The 23,607-nt window shown below is 48.9% G+C and overlaps 1 protein-coding gene across 1 annotated transcript in view; it reads right to left on the minus strand.

Annotated features, from left to right (window-relative positions):
- Positions 1 to 22,302, minus strand: part of LOC122379845 (chloride intracellular channel exc-4-like) — a 35,490-nt gene extending 13,188 nt beyond the window's left edge. Inside the window, exons 1-2 of the mRNA XM_043362387.1 lie at positions 22,141 to 22,302; positions 6,142 to 6,284 (exon numbers count right to left, since the gene is read on the minus strand). Of these exons, the coding sequence (XP_043218322.1) occupies positions 6,142 to 6,284; positions 22,141 to 22,215 (218 nt within the window). The 5' untranslated portion in view covers positions 22,216 to 22,302. The remainder of the gene's footprint in view (positions 1 to 6,141; positions 6,285 to 22,140) is intronic.
- Between the last annotated feature and the right edge of the window lie 1,305 nt (positions 22,303 to 23,607).

Here is a 23,607-nt window from a genome sequence, read left to right on the forward strand (position 1 = left end):
AAACGTCCGAACGATAACCCGTACCAACGACAGCCGAAATCCCTTCGCGCTCCCTCTGATCCGGTCGCAGCACCTCCTTCAATCCGGGCCAGATCAGCAGGTGTGACGTCAGCACGGATGACGTCAGCAGGTGACGTCACCGGGGCGACAGACCGTGCACGGCGCGGGGTGACAGGTCCATGCATATGGTGGCGGCGCGGATTACCGGCCACGATTACAGCTCTGCTGCGGCGGGACCCCGGCCCCCGGCAGAGATACATGACCTGTCGAGCGGCGGCCGGCGCGAGCGGAGCCTGTCAGTGGCACCCGACCGCTCTCTCTCGGCCTCGCCCGCTCTCCCAGCAGCAGCCCTCTCCTTCTGGCAGACTCGTTACCCTCACAGCCCAACCTCCCCCTCCCCACGCTGTCCCAGGCCCATGCGGTTTATTGAACCAGAGATGGCGAACTGAGCCAGTGGTTCCACGACTCCTAAACCATATGAAAGCCTTCTCCGAACGGGTACACATCAAAACCGGCGCTGCGAAGCGGTTGCATTTATGCTTAATATGCATGAAAATCATGAGCTCTAAACAGACAGCCGGATGCAGTAACCATTCACCATTTTCGAGGATAGCAATCCGCTTCTTTTGAGCGTTCGGGAAACTTATTGAATTGAACTATCATGGCCTATGATAGCAATCGGTAGAGCTTGAGAGCATTTTGGCAAAACATTCGCTCATCGATGCTCTTAATCTATCTTAGCGTTGATTGTTATTTGTGAAGCATTCAGCGCAGCTTAGATACTAGATAAGTCTGATGGGTAGGTATGCAAGTCTCATGAAAAAGCAGCTGATTTACACCTAAGGAGCGAACTAAAATGTCATTGATCCTGGTAAGCGAGATAAGAACTTTGGTAAACTAAAACACAAACTTTGCTTTTGGTTTCATGGGGTTACCATTCATCATTTTGAGGAACCTCAGACCCTTATTGATCTTTTACACATGACAATTGCCCACATATCATGTTCGTTCTCAGAAAAATACGATGCTAACACAGGACGCGAAACGCTCCAGACGGAGACCCCATGGCAGCTATGAAATATGTCACCCATTCTCTGATACAGACATGACAACTAGGTGTTGTGAATGTTTCCATTTCATGCATAAGTGATCAGATTAGGGCGCATCCATCAACCCGGGGATGCTGTTGCTCCATGGGCCACCGTCCCGAGTAAGCTCGCCCTGCTGAATGGGGCCCGCCAGAGCGAAAGCGAATGCAAACCAGGCGCTGCAGTAGCTCGGGAACAGCAGACGAGAGGCAATTCGTGGTGGTCGCGACGGTGGAACACCGGGCGCTATGACTGCCAACGAGGTCGTCTGACGCCCTGCGGTTAGTCGTCTCCGGCAGTGGGGCAGGAGATCCTGTTGACTGACCCCATTGTACTGTCGGGGACCCATGTAAGCATATTGAGGAGAGAGATAAATTATTGAAACTTGCTTTGTTTTTCTTGATAATGAATGTTGAGTAATTTGTGCCAGAACAAAGAAATTAATGCTTTGTACATTATTGATTTACCAAAGATGTGGTAAACTTCGACAAAAATTTCCATCTCAGACGACACGAACTGCCGAGACACGGGATAAATAAGGGAAGGGATATCGATGGCTGTCGAATGAGAAGTTCGCTCCCGTGCCTTCAGCATTACGAAAAATGGAAACAACCCGTGAGCAGCATCAGCTGCTCACGTATATGTTCAAGGAAAACAACATGTAATAGACTGCTGACGACGGCCCTCTCCACCAATCAGCGCTCGGCATCTCGAGCGCTGATTGGCTGGTAGGAAACGCGTCATATGTGGGTCTCATTTTTTGCTATCAGTGAACGCGTTATTTAATACACAGTGGTCTATGGAGAATGGCACGCGGAATTGAAGGTCAGTGTTTTATTGCCTCGTACATGCGAATGGAGGTACTTGAGTGGCATTTGACACCATTTTCGAAATCTACAGTGAATTTCTGATCGATTCATGTATATATTTTTATGAATTTGACAGTATTAGTGCTACATAGTCGGTGTTTTATGTTGGTGTTGTTTCTCTCGACCTTTGTCTTGGACTTTGATCATATCTTTTCTCGAAAATGCTTGCCATAACCAGGTCTAAACTATATCTGTATAAAGGGAATATGTGTTGAATATGAGGAGAAAGTAATAATGACCATTCTGCCTATCAAACTGCCAGAAGGTGTGCTTGTAAGGTGATTGAAACTGCAGTACGGGTTGCAGATGTGGGTTTGACATCAGCATTGTTGTTGTACCCCACTTGCTCTAATAAAATGGCAACATGGGGTTATGTACACACTATTGCACAGCCTGGTATCAAGCTGGTTGATATGTGGAGGATAATGAAAGCATAAAAACCTTTATTAAGTGAATAGGAGCGTTGCGTCTTGTGACTTGTCAAGGCATTTTAAATCAAATGATTGTGATTGTAACTTTTACTTCAATTATTATTGCAAGTTTTGACCTTTTTAATCATCAAGTTTTATGTGCACCAATTTCATATCCCTGTGTAATGTCTGTGCGGCTTTGTGCAGTGCGCGTGTCTTGAAAAAAAACAACCAATTTATTTTGTACCTTTTTGTACTTCATGTATGTCAAAATGTATGTCAAAGGACAAAAATGTCATGTCTATTATCATTGACACTACTACAGCTAACTTTGCCTGTATTCCTATCTTTCAGAGGCATTCAATTCAATCTGCTTTCCAGTGCAGTACCCAGGAGGCTGCAACTGAAACTCGCACAAAGGCAATCAAGTGTCACTTCATCAGCCTGCAGCAACAGCCCATCTGTAATCAAGATATGGATGAAGTGGCATAGAAGAACAACCAGTTCAAACATGAAAAGATGTATTTTGTTTTGGACTATTTCTTAGCATAACAGAACAGCACACTTGCTGCTTTTTATGTTTGCCCTGTGTGCAGTTTTGAATAATTTTAACTATGAAATGCTTTTGCCAACTCTTCTCTTTACATAAGCTTTCTTTGTCATGCATGTGTAATTTTGAGTTTACATGCATGATGTAGGCATAGGTATTTCCCTTGGCTTCATAAAACTACTTTGCAAGCTTTTGTTATGGACATTGGTGCTTCCTCAGATGTGTCCAGTAGTTGATGAAGGGAGAAGAGGAGTAGGACAGCTGATAGCTATTACCAAAAATATGTGCTTGTCTGCACTTCGGGCTGTTCCATCATATGCAACCTCTATTTACTTTGAGTTAAAAACACCTCTTCTTTTGATTCTTTCCTGTGTGGCCATTGTTTCCGTGGTGCTATAAACGTCAAGTTTGAAGTTGGTATCCAAGTGAGCAAAATGTGCATTATTTCAGTCCGTCTTGAATCATTCGTCTTGAATTATATCCCTAACTGACATCCTGTTATTTGTCCTGCAATGTCTGTGCCTGTGTCCGCCCTTACCTCCGTCTCCAGCCTCCAACCAGCCCTGCTGAGCTCTGTCGCCGGCGCGGTGTGTCGCAACGTGCTGTTTCTCCACTTCAGCCGACAGCTGCTAGGAATCGTCCTGTGCCACGCGCCATGCGACACAGCAATTGTAAGCTGCAGGTCACATTCGGACTAATTGGCTCCGCATATGTGCATCCGGCCGAGTGCTAGTCGATATCAGGGACGTTGGTCGGACTGTTGTGGCGGCGTGCATTGTGCTGGTTGAAGTTGTTGTATTTCTGTTAGTGAAAAGCATTAATGCATAACCATGGCCGCAGCCCAATGTTATTGTGGATTTCAGAGGGAGTGGCCAGTCAGGAGGGCCCCATGTGGGTATGGATCCAGTGTCCAGTGGGATTGGCTAAGATTTCCGGCGATTGATAAACGCTTCTATGATTGTACACCTAGTCCTATTGAGTTATGAGGGGAGGTGACGTGAGGGACCTGACCTTACTAAACTCTTGTGAAAACACGATACATACGAACGGTAAGAAACCGACAGCCATTCTTTCCGCCAAGTATCATCTTTCTGTGAAGGATTTCTTGGCACTGAGTGCTTAGAAATTGCGTTGTTTTTGGACTATGTAGAGGCTCACGAGCGACAACTTAGCTCAACAACCTTACGTACCTTAAATATGCGACTTGTACCAGAAGATCCAGCTTGATCAAAAGATTGGACATGTCAAATTTCAGCTCTTTAGCTCAAAAGAATTTTGAGCTGTCGTAAAAACCGTCAGTGTGGCACCATATCGCCTCCCCGCGCGGTCGGAAGGTAAAAGTTCGCCGGCTCTAACTAAACAAATAGTCGTCGTATCGCAAATTCATTGACGGCGTTCGAAGCGTCGTTCAATTTACTTTCGAAACATATCCTAACATTAACATTTAACTGCCTAGCGCAATCTCCAACAAGCAAAAGTTCCGTGCATTCATCCTCATACAGTGTTAGCGGCCGCCGGCCGCCGGCCGCTGACCCACATTCGCGTCATCAGGAATGCCGCAACTAATTTATTGTTTCCAACTTTTTTCCCGGAGCGTTCTACCTGGTTTATATAGCCTTGATGAGAAGTCTACGAAAAACTTTATATGAGACCTTCGTGAACCAGTATAGCGCCTTTTGGGGCGACTAACGGAGCGAGCGAGGGGGTGAGTCTTGCACGTGCGAAATTTCGAGGGGGTACCTCCAACTGACTTATGCACGGCACTCTACTGACCGGTTTCTAGCGATGTGCCAAATTTGAGCACAATCGGCCCAGCCGTTCTCGAGATCTGGGAGCGGCACCCTGCACGTGCGCACGTGCAAAATGGGTCCCAACTGACTTGTGCACGGCACCCTACTAACCGGTCCCTAACTGTGTACCAAATTTGAGCGCAATCGGTCGAGCCGTTCTCGAGATCTGGAAACGACCCCTGCACGTGCGCACGTGCAGCAGCACCCCAACTCTGGCACATGGATATGCAGTGCCTAGTGGGTGCCTACCTACATGCCAACTTTCAGCGCAATCGGCCAAGTAGTTACCGAGATATCGCAACAATTACAAAAGTGACACCTCTTCGTTTTGCACGTGGCACGTGCATAAGGGGTCACCCACATGCATCGGGAATAGTCCAATACTTGGTAGAAGGAATGAAGCTACCCTACAAAATTTACCGCATGTAAATCGGTCAAGTGGTTGCTGAGATATAAGCCTCGCAAAAGCGTCCGCACGGCCGGCCGGCCGGCCGGCCGGCCGGCCGCTCATACTCAGAAATTTCCGTTAATCTAAGGAAAGACTTCGCTCGCTTCGCTCGCCCCGTAATGACATCTGGCACCCAGTGCATAACGACAAAATAACGTTTCAGAGCCCTAACGACATTACAAATGCCATAGCCAGCTGTTTTGATGGATCCAGAGAGTTAGTTTCGGAAAGCGTTTCCATGGAAGTTCAAGTCAGGGGCTATCAGCTTCCATTGGCAATGCAATATTCCTACATTTGGACCCAAAAGTAGTAAAAAATAAACCCTGATCACTCCAAGTTTACTGAGGCCAGGGCGTTCCTACAGAAACTAACCTCAAATACGGGCTACTTGAAGCACTTCGACAAGTCAGAATTGTTCCCTCTCTTTTGCGCAGCTCATGTCCCATATATTATGTTTCAACAGCCCCTAATCTAGGAAAGCATGCACCTATTCATGTCAACGTCCTCAAGCCCCTACCAATCACACACCACCATCATGTTTTTTTTTTGGGGGGGGGGGGTTAGGCCCTTTCGGTCCAATTAGACCATTTCAGAGCCGGGAGGATGATAGGAATTAGGGGGAGGCATTGGTCTGGGCAGGCACCTGAGTGAGTCACCGGGGCTGAGCGCGTCCAGAGGACAGGCCACCCAGACCCAAGGTACTCACTGCACCCGGCTACGGGGTGCGCTCCCTTGGGAGCAACGGTGCCGCTCCAAGGGAGCAGCCCGCATGAGATAACGTTGCCTGTCCGGCCCGGAGGGGGTTGTGGTGCGGAGAAGGATTTCTGTATTCTGAGGATGGAATGACGGAACGGTGTGACCAGCATCACCAACTTGTATGTGTCAATCTGTCCTCTAGCGGTCGACTGAGCAACTAAAGCTTCGATCCCCGGAGTACGAGTCGCACCGCCCTCTGGCAGCCGACCGCGCAACCAAAGCTTCCGTACCTGAAGTCTGGTGGCGGTTTGAGCATGTCAACGGTGGTGACTTTCAGCGAGATGGTCTTCAGCTCGGCCAGCAGGTACAGGTCCATGAAGTACTCCTGGCAGAACAGGCACGCGCCCTTCCTCCGGCCATCGATGGTCGACGCCTGAAACAGAACAGGGGCTGGTGAGATTGAGACAACTAACAAGGACCGTACATATAACAGCTGCCTACGTAGAGGGCAGCACCGGTAAGCACTTACGACCGGCTGCGGCCTCAGCTGGTCTGAGCTCAGCTTTGGAATAGAGGAAGACGGGTGGAGAAGGGGAAGACAGGTGGATATAGAAAGGGATAGAGGGAGGAGGACATGAAGTAGGTGAGAGAGAGGAAAGGAAAGAGAGGAAGAGAGCAGAGAAAACGGAGGGAGAGGAGAGGGAGAGGCCGAGAGGGAGAGGGAGAGAGATGATCGTTCTTTACTTTTGCATGACCTCCTGGGATTTAGTTTGCATGGCTGCAAACCAATTTGCGCTCGTTGTGTATGTCATCGCGTTCGCGTGATGACTGCGAAGTGCAGAATGACCATGGCCAAAAGTTCCCTTGGAAAGCAGAACACAGTGAGGACAGCAGGTTCACTTGCTGTTGCCACTTGCCATTGTTGCTGCTGCACTCCACGGTCCTCAGTCCTGATACCACATTTTGAACAGCTAAGAGCGCTGAACAATAACGTATGTCAAGACAAAACACCTAATGCATCATAACAGGCACATTAGATGTCAAACTCAATAACATGCACTTGAAATCGGTGAAAAAGGCACAGTTAGCTACTGCCGATATTTAAGAGGAAAGGTACCACTAAAATCGGCGGTAGCCAGCGCCATAAACTGCATACAGCGGCCGCGGTAGCAACAAGATCTGCCAACTGCTGAGAGCGGCTCACTATCTCAAAAGGCTAGACCATCTGTTTTACCCTCCCCTCCCCACCCGTCACCCCCTTCCCTTTCATCATCCACCCCCACCCACAACGAATGCCTTTATCACGTTCAGCACAGCCAGACTATCGTCCCTGGTCGTACTTCGTCAGCCCTCCGGAGGAACTGCACGTTAAGCTGAGTCACGTCTAATCAGACGCACCACATTCCGAGCCCAGGCGGCGGGCCTGATAGGAGGTCCTACCACACACGCCCAGTCAGACATCTGTACTGAGCACAACACACAGCTCGTTCCCATGCTGTTTGCTGGACAAGAAAAAGTGCAGAAGCATTTGTATCGAATCAACTGTGCCCTCGGACAACAAGGGTCGCTGGACGGTTGCAAAGTTTGTGGGTAGCATGCGTAGGAAGCAGGAGTGCAAGAAACAGAGCGAAAGGGAGATGAAGGGGAGAGAGACAGAACGAAGGGGGAGAGAGAGAGGGAGAGAGAAAAGCGAAAGGGAGAGGGAGGGCAAAGTAGAGAGAAAGGGAGGGGAGGGAGAGGCGCACAGTGTGGGACTGTGAATCAGATTCCTGCAATCTTGACTGTCTGACAGTAGATACAAACAAAAGAAAAATGCGTGGCTTTGACATTTGGTGCATCAAATTAATAACGCCTTGAGAGCATAAGCAATTATGTTGTCATTCATCAATAAGCACTATTTGTTTCCGGCTGATCATTTTCTATATTAATTTTAATTTATAGTTAACATTTCATAGAGTGACAAGCACAATATATCACACAGAAAAACCATGGGACGTCAAACGCTAGCTCTAAGAAAAATTAAGGTACACTAACCCTAAAGCTTGCACCGCCGTGCATACGTGTGATTATCTCAAATACCGTATGCATACGGGTGATTATCTGCAACACCGTATGCATACGTGTGATTATCTCCAACACCGTACCCTACCGGTACTTGAACGTGCTGTGTGCAGCTTCCATGCTCGCGGTTTTCCTTCGAGCAGAGAGATAAGGAAATTCACCGTAGCGTAGGTTGAAGACTTCGGTGTCCGTGCAAGGAAGTACTCGTTCTAGCCAAGCCGTTTCAGCGATAACCATAAAACCTGCCAATCCCACCATCACATCCTGTTTGAGGGAGATAAGGCCACGAATAAGACACGCCACCTCGGCCTAGCCGTGCACCCAAGACATGACTCAACTATCTAGCCAGTAACACCCCTATCACCTGCGGAATCACACCAAATCCACACCGAACCGTATCAAGGCACCCACACACAGTACATAATCGACGCCGAGTAGCGCCCAACTGAAGTGTGCCAAAATCTGGGCCAAACGTGCTTGGCGTGTAAGCACACACGAGGCAAAAACACGAGCGCATGCCGTGTGGGTGCTTACTCGCCGCGAGGTACGCACGGCTTAGTGCAAACGGTGACAGCAAAGGTAAACATCAATCAGCTAGGCATGGTAAATCGTTCAAATCATGTATCAATTCAACAGTCCAAAGGTGCATGCCCTGAGCCCATGGTTCACTGGATATACAAACAGCATCGACGCAATGAAGGTGACACAAATGATCAGGGAAATACTGAAAGTTAGTTCACAGTTTTGTTCATATCACAATAGGATATGAATCATTGTGTTCGTGGGCATATTCAGTTTTTGAGTGGTATTTAACCATCCACGGACACAACAGCAAACTTAACGGACTGCAAGGTAATAGCAAATGCTCTGCCAGTGATGCGTTAATTCTCCAGGCCGTCAGACCGGTAGGCACATTCTCCCCAGCAACGCCGCTGTTTTCTCGGCAGGCCATTCTGGGCCTGTCTTATAGCCATTTAATGCTGGCACGGCCACTGAGCCAAGACGATCGTTTGTCGTGGAGTCTGGAGCACTCTGGTTCACTGTGCTAGGACGCGGCAAATTTTCAGAGTTAAAGAATCATTATACATTGACTTCTGCCTTGAACGGCACTTGAGCAGGGGACTTTCAAAGCAGCTATCGGTGCACATATTCACGACAGTCCGGGACCGCCTGACCACTCAACCTTTGCCCCGTGGCATTAAAAGGAACTTGCACAGATCACGGTGCCACAGATCGAGGGTGATTATCACACTCGGCCTCAAGTGCCTCAGCCTGCTCACCAGCCAACACCTCATCATGTCCCTCCCTCTAAGCACGCACACGTGTCTGGCAAATGACGCCCTGAGGCGTGGCGAAGGACCAAGAACCACGACACTCTGAGGGGGACGGCACGCACGCCATCGCTCACTCAGGAGGCAGTCACGAGGCCTTGACACGGCGGCACCGGAAGCGGAGACTTCCGGTCGGCAGGTACCAACAACAGATGGAATGACGGGCAATACGGGGAGCCGGTAGTGGCATAACATATCAGCAAGAGGCAAGTCCAGCATTAGCGAATTTCAAGAGTTCCCAGCCATAATACATCCCGAGATTGTACCTACAGCATTGGTTCTGAGAAGTGGGTGCTCCTTAGATTATTCCGCAAACATGAGGGGCCTTCCCAATTTTCCGACCTCATTGACCTATGCATGAGTGATGGTGCTTCAAGTAGACAATGACATCAAACATCCATCAAAAGGCGTCGTGTTTTAGCTGGGTGCGGCTGATACTGTATCTGTGATAGCTTTCGATACCTCGCCGATACCCTGCAACCGCAGCGGGAGCACAAGTCCCACATCCCTGCCCAGCTGCCGCAACCGTGCTGTGACCTCACAACTAACCTCGCAGCATAAGACGATTCGTAGGGCCGAGTTCAGGTCGATCGGACTCCAGCCAGACTGAATAACAAATTGGGCAGTCACTATGCTCATTCTTCTGACCATGAGGTGATGTAAATTTTATCCAAAAGGCTTACTTCACTCCACATTCAGGCTTAATGTTGCAGATCAAATAACTAATGTTTGGCTCGATTCACGCCAGAATGAGTAAATCACAGGTGTTCACAATATCATGTGATGTAATGGCGTGAATTTGAAGCCAATGAGGCATATGTCAGGCTATAATTTAGCTTATTTGTACCAAGCATGCTGAATAGTCCCAGCTTATAGGGTGAAACACACAATGGCAGAATGAACGCGGCGTGTTCTGAATAAGAATTCAGGAGAACTTACTCCCAAACCATCTAAGAAATACAAAATACTGGTCAAGTGTTCATTGGCGTCAGTCATATCGCACACTGCACCAAAACCCCAGGTCACGATGATGGAAGAAGACCGTTATGAAGCTGATCGGTCGGCAAGGACTGCGTGGAGCCGAGGTAGCGGTAGCGCCGCCGTCAGCTGACTCGGTCGCGTCACGTGCCTCTCCGCCCCCGCCCCCGCCCGGTGAGCGGCAGTGGAGGTGCGGCGCAGCGCCCGTTCAACGATAGGGACACGAGATAGCACCTGAGGGCGCCTGCAGCCACTGAAGCCCTTTAACAATACCCACTTCAACAGAGAAAATACGGTTTAAATACGACACGATCAAAGTTCGAGCGAGCAATCGTCTAACCCGAGCAGTGCACAAGGCAGAAGTATGTGCCAACTGCCAGCCTACATTGCCAGCAGCCAAGTGCAGCGCTGCCATTTTCACGCTCGACACGATTGTCGTGGTGCTCCTGCAGCTACTGTCCACGTCGTTCCACGGTTCTCACTGCGCAGGCTTTACTGTGGCTGCAGACAAAACTAGCCGAAATGTCGCCAAACATTAGCCAGTAGCGCGGAGAGCTGAGCGGCAGTTTCCTCATCCCACCCCGATAGCAAACACGTGAGCTTTCACCCGCCGCCGACCCCAGAGCTGGTGACTAAGAGAACCCACCCCCACCGAGTGTGCCCCGTCACCCCGACACTCGAACCAGCCTCGCCCGGCGGGGCACACAAACGCCCGGTAAAAAAGGCGGAGCGTGGTGCCCCATACACCGCGCCGCTCTCCCATACTCCAGCTCCACCGCTTGTCGCAGCCAGCAGCGCACCGATCCAAGGACGCACCACAGCAACGAACGGCGCATGGCCGGCGTATTCGGCGCCCCGCGAGCGCTGCGCATACATAGCACATTGCGCTACCGCATGACGGACGAGCGAGAGAAAGAGAAGAGAGAACGGCAGCGAGCCGCCGCTCGCTCTGCCCGTCCTTTCACCGTCGTTACTGCTGTGTCGGTAGTCTGACACTCACTACCAGCGCCACAGAGCATGGCTCGGCCAGCTGGCAGGCGAGAGAGCCGGCTAGAAGCAGAGACGGCGCACGGTGTGCCGTGCAGGCTGCAGCCCGCCCCACAGACAGGCTGGCGTCATGACGGGGTTCTGTTGGACCGCTGCAGAATAGACACATAGTGGCTGTACCCGCGGGAAAGGCAATGCAGCAACAAGAGACAAAGGCGGAAATAGGGATAAGCACAATGGAACAGGCGATAGACAAGGCAGCTTTGTTCAAAGGTCTGCGTATGCAAATAAATGAGGCACAAAATATGGCAGCATAAATAAACTGCTGTCTAAATAAGCAAAAGGTTAGATCGGAACACTATTAGAACCATAATTTGAAAAGCTCAGGATTGTAGCCAGCTTTTCTGTTCAGGGAGCTTTCAATGGATTGCAAAAAGGAAGCTTGTGCTACGTTTTCAAACTTGGTCAAAGGACAGCATTTGCCAATTAATTAGGCTCTCTCGGATCTCGAGGCCACGATTCTGAGATACAGGCCATCCATTGCGTCCATGAGTAGCAGTTAGTTACACCAGGGCAGGGTCGCTCCTCCTCGGGCATGGCTTAAAGCAGGGGTCGGCAAATGGTGGGGCATGCCCCCTTTGGGGGTAATGGAGCCCCTCGGCGGGGGGTAATGGGGGCCTCTGAGAAAGCCTTATCTTAGAATTAATGTCTCCCTTGATGGGACAAACATCACGCCTGTTTGGTCTCAGGGTTCAAAGATCGAACGCTAACCGTCGCCCCTCTATTGGCGTTTTCATAACAGCTAAGGTAAACGGGGAGGGGCCGGTCGGACCCCAGCCTCTCGGCCTCTGAAATATGAACTGGAGCTTTGCGGTAGAAAAATGAACGTGCTACCCGTGACGATAGGAAAACGCTGCTACCCAATTTTAACCTTCGCACTTATAGGGGACCCCCCTTTTCCTCGGGTTTTCGCGAATAACTCGCGCAAAAAGCGGCCGATCGCGATGACATTTTCAGTACAGGTTTATCAATTTTATACATTGTAGCTAGAATTTCGCAACCATTTGAACATATACCAAGTAATTTTGGTGCCTTCGTAACATGTTACGAAGCTGTCAGTGGTTGTTGATGCTTACTATAAATACCCGACAGGACGCCTATTGGTTGACCTGACCTGACCCGACCTGGCCTAAATGCACGAAGACATCTGTGATCAAAACTTAGATAAAATTCGTGATCAGTACCCCGACAAACTCCACAACATCCTCACTTTACGAAGTTCTGACAGGTCTCGATTTTCCGACTTTTTGGGTCATATAGCCGACCTGGAAGGTCAATCAATGACCTAAGACCTTAAAATCGCGTATCATCAGCTTCCTCTCGTCAGGGGCAACACGCTCGTTTTTTCCGCGAAGCTCATGCTTGATCAGGGGCCGAACGACAAATAGGGGTCCAACGAATTTCTCCCCCCATAAATTAGCGGCTGGCAAAACACCAATACGGGTGACGGTTAACTTCCTTGGCCATTGGGTGACTTGAGACTTTCAAAGGGTCAATGACAATTGTGTAGTAGATCAGAACCCGCTGTACCTTCTAGAATTGAAATTTTATGACCTTCCATGATCTCAAGAAACAACTGCCTAACAAGTCAACAGTTATTTCTGTCAATGTATGACATGTTTTATGGCAGATAAAAAATGATCGGCTCGAGGGTAAAATTGTGTCGTGATCCGACGTTTTTACATAATAATACCTGAAATACCCAAAGAGTCACGGAAAGGTATGACATTTCAGTGAGCTCGATTGTGTATGCAATGGTGTCTGGTAGGGTGGGGTAATGGCCCTGCCTGGCGCCCGAAAAGGGGGCACGACCCCGGAGGGCCTGCCGACCACTGGCTTAAAGTGACTATAACTCTCTAAATATAGCCCCGGGTGCAGCCGAGCAAAGCCACCACGACTGTACTTCGTCAACAGCACAGCCGAGCAAAACTCCGAGAGCGCTGAGGAGCCCGTATCAGCGATTTACAAACAAACTATTCCGTCTGCGACTCTACCGTCTCTCGAATCATGCCGTACCGGCTGCAGTCAGCGCGGACTGCGGGCCGAGGGAACGGCGACCTTGTGTGCGCAGCAGCACGCACGAGCGTCCGGCCGCCCATGTCTATTTCCCGGCCGGCCTCGGTCACGCCCAGTGGCATACCAGCGGAGCCGTGTAATGTCCGAGCTGCCGCGGCCGCCGCGGTCAGTCACTGGGGCACACCAGCCGCGGCAGTGGGGCGCGCGGACCGACTGACGAGCCGTGGCGACCGCCTCCCGGCCATGTGTGGGCACGCGCTGGCGTGCTGCCGCTCTCATTACCTGCGCCCGTCCGACCGACCACCGACCGCCGCCACAGATGAGCGCGAGCGAGGAGAGACAAAAACGCGCCGTCCGAGGAGAAAGGAGAGCGAGACGGAGCCGAGAGACGAGAGAGAAGGGAAATATGAAACACGGCCGAGCAGAGATGAAACTGAGATAGGAGAGATGACTGGAACGAGCAGCAGATTGACAGGGAAAGGTGTTTTGAGTCACCGCCGTTCATTGGATTCAACGTAGGATTTTATTCCATTAGCTTAACCCTCGCCCGTAAACGGCGATCTGCCACCTTCGCCCATGCAGGGGGGGGGGGTTGGTGCGACCCCCCCCCTTGGCGTTTGAAAACGGAGCGTCGTAGAGCTTAGCGGAAAAAACCAACGGATTGCTCTCGCCGAGATCTCGCGATTGGTGGTATATTTTTTGGTCCTAGGTCAACATTTGACCTACTTTTGACCGGTCAAAGGTCAAATTTTCGGAAAAATAGACTTTTTTCAACTTTCCGCGGCGATTGCGGCAAAACGGTGGGAGATATCGACTTGAAACCTTCACTATCGTGTTCCTTGATCAATTCTCTATCGTTTGGTATGTATTTTGTTTCCCTAGCTCTAAAAATGGCGCGTTGGGAGCGCCGGAAGTCGGCAAGGTCACAGTCGGCGGCAGAAATTCGAAAAATCAAAATTTAAATTTTTGAAATCTGATTGTATTTTTGGATTTGGAAGGTCCATTTGCTCCCTATAGAAGCTAATATTGCTGCATATTCCCATTGAGGTGACAAGAATTAGCAAAATAGTGGTTCGGGCGCTTTTCAAAAATAGTACCGGACGCTGTTCCTCTTGTGACGTCATAGCTCCGTGACCTGACCTGACCCGGTCAAGTTTCTTATACCATATGATAGCCAATACTTGCCCCAACATGCATTGGAAGTTTCATCACGATCCATCAACCGATGTCCGTACCACCGGCAGGAAACCTCGGGCGTTGGCACTCAGTTTGTGAAAATCCGGCCGGAGGCTGTTCCCTTTGTGACGTCATAACTCCGTGACCTGACATGACCCGGTCAAAATTTTTTTATCAAAAGATGCGCAAGGTTTGCCCCATAAGGTACCCAAAATTTGGCGGTGCTGCGCGCCGCCGTTTTTGCACTATTTCCGAAAAACCTCAGGGGGGGGGGGGGTTGCACCAACCCCCCCCTACATGGGCGAGGGTTAAAAGTGACTCATTGAAAATTATTGGCTGTTTTCACAGTAGATTGCATGTATATTGCAAGATCACAACAGTAGATTGCATGAACTGACTTAACCAAGATCACAAATAATTATTGTAACTTGTTACAAAGAGGAGCGTGACATGGAGCACTAGATGGGAAGTCGCAAGCATCGTATCTAGGTCACGAGGGCCATGATGTCAAACACTATCGGTCGTATCAGACTATGAGACCCTGATGATCCCCCGGTGCCACCTGAATAGTCCGGCTAAAGCCGCAGAAGCTATCTGCCAATCCGCTGATAGCCGGGGTGGGGCAGAATGGTGGCACAGAGGGACTGTCTCTCGACGATATGGTAGCGGCGGGCGCGGCAAAGCGAGGCGGACAGTGCCGGACCGCCCCAATCCAATAGCCGCGCCCTCCCGTCCCGTCTTGCTGCACTCAGGGAGAGGCCATGTGACTCAGACGGGGGAGCCGGTCTCGGCCGCGTCATCAGCGACTCGTCATCGGCAGAGCCCGGACCGGACCGGTCGGCATCCGTGACGCAGGCGCGCCGGCAGCAGACGGGTCGGCGACGGGCGGCACTCCTCCGGAGCCGACCACAAAACCGGAGACTTCCGCCCCCGCGCGAGCCATACTGCGCCACCAGCCAGGCACTGCCAGAGCTAGTTGGGCAGACAGCTCACTCCCATGCTGAGAACTGGCCTGTGTCTAACCGCTACCGCTGATTTCTGCGGGCAGTTGTAAATGCCGCCATTCAGCCGAAACAGTGTGAAACCAAGCTTAAGTTTCGCATTGCCTCACCTGTGCCCGGCTGATGGAAGACCCACGGATGGCGGACACCGCGGCATCCGCTGTCAGCTAAATATCACTCTCACCCAATTGCAGGAAGCTGTGGCTTCTCAGTTATTGGATATAGCGCCCAAGCACACTCAATGTCCAATGACCGGACTTTGGCGCCTACACTTTGAATGAAAAGAAAAGCAAGACTACCATCGCAAATTGCTGATAAATGTTTTGTTTGTTATCGTAATTTCCACGAGCATTACGGACCATTGCCACATAATAAATGTGCCATAAATAACCACATTCAGAGCCAAAAATAGCTGCTCTTAAGTATTCCGTTGACAAAACAGATCCGCGGTTAGTTGTGTTTCAGCTCGCCTGCCGGCCATTCGCATTTCACCGAATGATCTACGACGGGAAAAATTCCACTCTGCTCTATCCCACTATATAAGGAAAAGTGTCATTCCTCTGAGAATCGGCATCGCCACCAACGTCGCAGCGGGCAGCAGCTCAGTAAAACTAACAACTCTGCAGGCAAAGTGACGTCACAGATATCAAGAGGGCACATCTGTGCAAGACTTTGTTTCTGCGAAGTCAGGAACGACACGTGATTCATCACGTACCGTGATATTGTGAAATGAGGCGCGATCAGCTCCATTGCGACCCGGAAGACATACTTCATTCATCTTTGATATGCGTGCAACCCAAATGCCAACGAAATACATGCAGCCATATCAGTTGCGCTATGTTGCGATTGGTATCGGTGACAATCCGCGGAGGATCCGTGACAAATGTCTGGTGAAGACGTGGTCAGGGCGATGTGAAGGGGGGAGGGGGTGCGTGACTAATCAGCCGCCAACAATCACATGACAAAGCGTTACTCCTACTGTTATTGCAAGAACAAGATTAGTGGTGGACTTGCTGGCCGGATATATCAGGGCGAGACGGCGAAAAAAAAAACTTCAACTGAGCATGATATAACAAAATGAAACAGCTTCGAAGACTCGTAGGCCACTGTTCAATGTTCCTAGAAATGAGGGGATAAGTAACCCTGCGGTCATTGGCATTCACATTCAATATCCCATCGCACTACTGTTAACGCCAGACCACTTGAGACCCTAATTTTTCGCGATTTTTTTTAAATGCGTGGAATAATTTCAACCATATTTAGGAAATAACCGTTTCAAGACCTGCCGAAACTTTTTCTTCAAATACATTTTGTTGTCACTTTAATATTTGTGGCACTTGTCATTGACTCGTAATGTTAACTGTTTTTCCATCCTGGATAGAGGCTTTCAGACGTTATATGACATTAGGCTCCGCCCACGACTGCGGCATTGACCCTTGCCCATCAGCGACCTCTGTACAAACGACACCCCTGCCATCTGTAAAGGACTACGAGTTTCGCTGACGCTTCACGTGCGAAATTGTGCGAAAAGTGCGAAAAAATCACGTGAATCAATTCCAGCAGACGGTCAAGTAAATGTTAGGCTCTTGTTGACTCTTATATATAGGACCAAGAGAACCATCACTCCTCAACCTGCTACTCACACATGCTTCGAACAAACGTTAACGATCCTACGATTTTCGATGGAGGATATCTGCTTGGTGAAATACGAGCGAGCCTTATGATGTGAAGCGAAGGCAACTTATTATTGTATTGCGTTGGTCGATGGGTGCATAGCGATGTACAAATCAGCAGCTACTTGATGACATCCGACATCCCATTATCACATTATCTGCAACGCCATAGGCTTTAGATACAGGTGAATATTTCCTAACCTTGTGTCAGGTATATGCCATCTGCCAGTCATTTGCAGCTTATAAAGATAAAACAAATATCCGCGAACATATCAGCCTTGTACAAGCAATGCGCATTGAGCATTTATTGCTCCTCAGTCATCATGTCGCTCTTTGGGCACTGTCAGAAAAGACGTTACGCACAACTCTGCCGGCTTTCGGCACCGCTCGACCGTCCTCGCTCCCCGCCACAGCGCGAGTGACCGCGCGCCGGCCCGAAACCGCCGCAGGCCAAGACCACAGAGGCGAGGCTTAGCTGTGACGTCATAACGTATCACAGACTGACTGGTGATAGCCTCTACACACCGGGTGAAAATCTTGCTCGAAATTTAACATTACGAGTCAATGAGAAGTGTCTGAAATATTGAAATGGCGACAAAATATCTTAATTGTAAAAGTTTCGGCAGGTCTTGAAACGGCCATGTCCTGAGCTTGGTTGAAATTCTTCCACACATTCAAAAATAAACGCGAAAAATTAGGGTCTCAAGGGGTCTGGCGTTAACAGTAGATAGATGGGGCATTCCACGATAGATCGTACCAGGCCCGTCACCCTCATCTCTCAGATTTTAATGAAAATCGGTCATAGGGGTAATCATAGGCCCCAAAGACGCCTGGCAAAATATCAGACTTCTCAGATCAAAACTTTTTGAGTTATATTGCATTACATTTTTTTAACTTCGGTATGTAACGGTGAGTTTGATGGCCTATAACTCAAGAACGGGTTAAGCAACCAACAAAAAGTAAACAACACTAAGCTTACGATGAATCAAAAATTAATATTACTATTTAAAAATTCCAAAGAAAAAATTTCATTGTTGAGCAAAAACCTTAATCTTTTTTCATTTGCCTCTAATGACTTTTGGGACCAAAATTTTTCACATTTTCATTTTTTCAAAATAATCTTCATGTCATTGGAAATCGACATGCAAAAAATTAGAAAGGTGTTCTTTCTATAAGTTCCTCATTTTCCCGCAAACAAAATGGGTTTCGGAGGGGTTGATACGACCCTAGCACGCCGTTTCGCTTCTAATAGAGCTAGACCCTCGCGGAAAAAACGAGCGTGTGTGCCGTTACAAGTCGCAGCGATTGGTACCCGATTTTAAGGTCTCAGGTTAACCGGTAGCGTCTGAGGTCAGGTCACGTGACTGAAGTTACGGGTTCGGTTTTTAGTAAATAACTTCGCAAAAATGGCCGCAGAGCCGCGATTTTGGCATCATTGTGTTCGCCTAGCTCAGGTGCATCGAATGGTATACTTTTTGCTAGGGTGAGGTCAACTTAAGTAGTTGACCTCGGGTCAAGGACAGGTCAGAGCCCCTCAGGTCACGAAGCTGGGCAAAGGGTATCATATGGCATATCATGCGATTCGGAAGGTCTTCCCGAGTCCATTGGTGGCTTTCCCGACTCTCTAGCTCGATTTGATCGGGAGTTATTGACGAAAAACTCGTACGACCCTAGTGACGTCATAAATGACGTCACGCAAAGTTAACAATGCAAAAGTAAAGCATTGGGCTTTGCAAGGAGTGCATGAAATCACGATACCATGAACGTGGGATAGTTTTAGATCATTCTCGGCGCCAAAATAACAGATTTTATATTTCCCCATTGACTTATAACAGTGATGTCACGTGGCTCGTGTGACCTTGAAAAATTCCCAGATATACAAGTTGTGAGACCTCTGGAAGACACCATGTATGCGTCCTGTAACTTTCATCTCGGACAGCTATGGTCATTGGCGTCCAAAACAATGTCAGAACCAAACAGCCTTTTTCACCCTCGCGATTAAAGGAAAGAGGGCTGAATGAACCCTCTTTTCACTTTTTTTCAGATGACTCAGACTTGAATTGAAATTTCAGTAACCCGTGATGTCACTAGGCAGCTTTACCACGCCATTTGTAAGCTCCCATCCCGAAATCACTATTCGAAACCGTTGTCGTGACGTAAAATAAATACATTTATAGAAAGAACACCTTCCTAATTTTTTGCATACTTCTTAACAATGAGCCAAATATTTTTTTAAAGAAATAAAAATTCAAAAAAAATTGGTCCCAAAGTCCAAAAAATACAAATGAAAGAAAACTTGATATGTCATATATCAAAAATAGCGTATTTTTCGAAATTTCAAAAATACATATTAATCTCTGTATCATTGCAAGTTCAATGTTATATAACATTTGGCATTTGAATAATCCGTCTCAGAGTTACAGCCCGCCAAACTTAGCGCTGCAAAGCAAGATCCAAAAAATGTTACACTCCATAACTCAAAAAATACTTATCTGATAAGCCTGAAATTGTTACAGGTGGATTCAGAGCCCCTGATTACCCCTGAGACCAATTCTCGTCAAATTCCGAGAGATGAGGGTGTCAAATTGGAAAAAAGTGGTACGATCTATCGTGGAATGCCCCACATATCACTCACTGCCCGACGCACACGCTCAGTGCGGGTCACGTTACTGAGCAAAGCCGGGCGTGGGGTGCAGCGGACAATGGGTCACTATGGGTCAATGGCTGTTGACATGGCATACAGGACACGCAAAAAAAAAAACTGCTGAGAGTGGTAGCAGCAAAGGGCGGGCGTACTGGGAGAATAGTGCACTCCAGACCTTGCTCCAGACGGCTACGAAGGTCCCTCTAGAGCTGACGTACCTATTGTCGGTCATTGGTAGGCCCTGATCGAGTAGTGAGGCAGCTCAGATATTCCGAGTCAAGATTACTTTCCTAATAGTTCTGAGTGGCGTGCCAGAAATTTCAATATAGAGAGTTCATCTAGACCGAATATAATTCGCAGCGAATTTACAACCTAACGACTTCAAGCGCCAAGAACAGCTTCTCCAGACGCTTTGCATGCTTCCGCCAGCAGCTTTCACTACCACCCGTGTAATACAAGCATCCCGGAACGCTGGACCCGCAGCTTCCGAGTTCCTGCCCGACTGCAATACACATTACACAGGTCTTCCAGCGCAAAAAGTGGCCGCTCTGGCACCCTCGGCCGCCGCGCCGGTCGGGTCGCTCTGCGGGTGACGTTGCCGGGTGGCGACGGGTGAGTCACCGCGCCGCGCCGCCTGAGGCCACGGAGGCGGCGGGAAGGACACCGGGGCACGTCTGCTGAGCGGCGGCCGCGCGCGGAGGAGGGTCCGGCACCGCTCACCGGTCCGCCCGCCTGCCAACGGTCGGCCGACGGACGGCCGAATCGAACCGGCACGTGGGGCAGCATCCGACCGGAGGAGGGAAATACGTTCCAGTGCCACTTGCTATTGACGGACGACAAAATTATGCAGCAGCATTTTGGAACTAGCCTGAATTGGTATCGGGATTACCTGGTGATTTATTGGTTTACGAATTACGAAACGGACTTACTTTCCTCAGTCCTCGACTCTCCTTTCCCTTTCATGCAAGAGTGTAAGTACCTTCACGTAACAAATGAAATTTGAGGTTGTTATCTGTAGGTACCTACTAATGTGTCAGGTTTTCACCTATAAAATATAACAATAAATCAGTTGATCTGCCACAATTTAGTGTCTAGTTATAATTGGATTGACATTTTAAAGCACTGTGAATTGTCATGTCCACCTACACTATTGAAGAGTGGGTAGCTAGCTATAGCCATGATGGTCATTATAGTTTTACTTATCACTGTTATTGTCACCCTGGTTTTGGTAACAGTCACAACATATAAACTTGAAGTCAATCTTCACGAAGTGTATCCCTACAATGTCAAACAGACCATACAATCAAATGCAAGGCATGCCAAGCAAGCTCCTGGTGTTATCAAGGCGAAGGAGCTACTATTACTTATGTTGATTGGTAATACAATACTTGTGTGCATGTCTAGTCTAACATGTATGAGCCTGGTGGTGGCAAAATACCACCATAAGCACATCACTTCTCCATTCAGTCACAATCACAAGGCAACTGTCAGATGCACATTCACCTGCAAAGGGCATTGAAACTATTTCAAAGGCAATAATGCTTTGCAACCACCAAACAAACAAGTGAGTCTACTTCTTAACCCTTACTAGTTGCTAGTTACTACTACCTACATCATGAGGCAATATTTTCAAGAATGAAGTTGAGATATATAAACTGCTTGACATTATTGTTTGAGTGTTCTTTAAGTGACTTTGGCATACCTATTCCAAGATTTGTAGCAAAAGATAAGTGCACTGTTGCTCCACATGACCTTCCACCACTGAACGAATAAAACAAAAAACAGCGAGGTGAGATTGAGATGGAATGGAGAGACTAAGATATGCAGGGCTGGTAAGCAGAACGTGTGCTTATGTCACTGTTACAAAGTAGCATGGCTTGCCAATTCCACACTTCAACTTAACATGCTTTCCGAGGCAATCCTGTAGGCAATAATTAGCAGTTTCAGTTTATACAAGCTTCTGACATGAATTCTAGTTAAGTAAGCAGATGTGAATTTTTAGCTCATAAAAGGCTACATAAAAAGTACATAATTTGGATAGGTATCGATCAAGCAGGGCAGTGTCTATCAAACCATTAGCTTGTTTTAATGAAGTCTCGAACATTCGGACAGAAATAGAAGCATGCAAAATGTTTGCCTGTTTGGCCGGCAATCAGCAGGGACTTGACTTCCACCACACATTAAGCGTTTCGTTTGTACCGAGTACTATCGCCAGTGGGTACTTGTTTCTCTATTACGTGCTCCTCTATTGGCCGCCATACTGGCAATGCTGAGCGAGAATACAGTTTAGTGACGAGTGGTGGCGCGGCGTGTGGGACCTGGCGGTGCGGCTGAAGCGAGAGGAAACGCTATACGTTAATACCTTGATGATGAGCTCGACCTCTGGAACACTTCCGTTTTCGTTACCCTCTCCTCCGTTGACGTTTTCATCAGCCATTTTTAGTTTTGGCGAGAATAACAAATGCACAAGTTCACACACCACACCCCCGCTCGCAACACGCCGCAAATCGAAACAAACGAAGGCGACGCGACGTTGCTGATATGGCAGCTCAGTAAGAAAGCGATTGCTCCCAAATCTAGCGAAAATTTCTAGAAATCCTGGTGACTAAGACATGGCTGAGACTGGCCTAGATGTCTCTGGCCTGCACCAAATAGATGGCGCTAGCTACCAGTATGGTCCCGTTTGCAGCAGAATATTGGTGATGCAAATTTCAAGCCAGCTAGCCTAACCCTCGCCGGACCTATTGGTTTTCTAGTTACATACGCGCCGGCCGAGGGGGAGAGGCGGGGGCGGGTACGACCCCTTCGCCGTTTCGCCCCTGGTGGAGCTAGCGCGTTGCGGAAAAAAACGAGCATGTGCGCCGTTACGAAACGCAGAGATTGGTACCCGATTTTAAGGTCCTAGATCAACCGGTGACCTCTAAGGTCAGGTCAAGTGCCCCAAGGTACGGTTTAGTTTTTGGTGAATAACTTCGGAAAAACTGCCGCAGAGCCGCGATTTTGGCAGCATTGTGTTCGCCTCGCTCAGGCGCGTCGAATGATATACCTACTTTTTGTTTGGGTCAGGTCAACTTAGGGTGTTGACCTCAGGTCACGGTCAGGTCAGCACCCCCAGGTCACGAAGTTGGTCGAAAGAGGTCACGTTGCATATCATTCGATTTGGCAGGTCTTCCTGAGTCCATTAGTGGCTTTCCCGACTCGCTATCTCAATTTGATCAAGAGTTATTGACGAAAAACTAATATGACCTTAATGACGTCATAAATGACGTCACGCAAGGTCAACATTGCAAGAGTGACGCATCTAACCTTGCAAGGAGTGCATTAACCCTCGCCGGACCTATTGGTTTTCTACATACGCGCCGGCCGAGGGGGGGGGGGGGCGGGTACGACCCCCCCTCGCCGTTTCGCCCCTGGTGGAGCTAGCGCGTTGCGGAAAAAACGAGCGTGTGCGCCGTTACGAGACGCAGAGATTGGTACCCGATTTTAAGGTCCTAGGTCAACCGGTGACCTCTGAGGTCAGGTCAAGTGCCCCAAGGTACGGTTCAGTTTTTGGTGAATAACTTCGCAAAAAACGGCCGCAGAGCGCCGATTTTGGCAGCATCGTGTTCGTCTCGCTCAGGCGCGTCGAATGATATACTTTTTGTCCGGGTCAGGTCAACTTGGGGTGTTGACCTCAGGTCAAGGTCAGGTCAGCACCCCCAGGTCACGAAGTTGGTCGAAAGAGGTCATGTCGCATATCATTCGATTCGGCAGGTCTTCCTCAGTCCATTGGTGGCTTTCCCGACTCGCTAGCTCAATTTGATCAAGAGTTATTGACGAAAAACTAATA

This window comes from Amphibalanus amphitrite, unplaced genomic scaffold (assembly GCF_019059575.1).
Source record: "Amphibalanus amphitrite isolate SeventyFive unplaced genomic scaffold, NRLGWU_Aamphi_draft 000085F_arrow, whole genome shotgun sequence".
Taxonomy (NCBI): domain Eukaryota; kingdom Metazoa; phylum Arthropoda; class Thecostraca; order Balanomorpha; family Balanidae; genus Amphibalanus; species Amphibalanus amphitrite.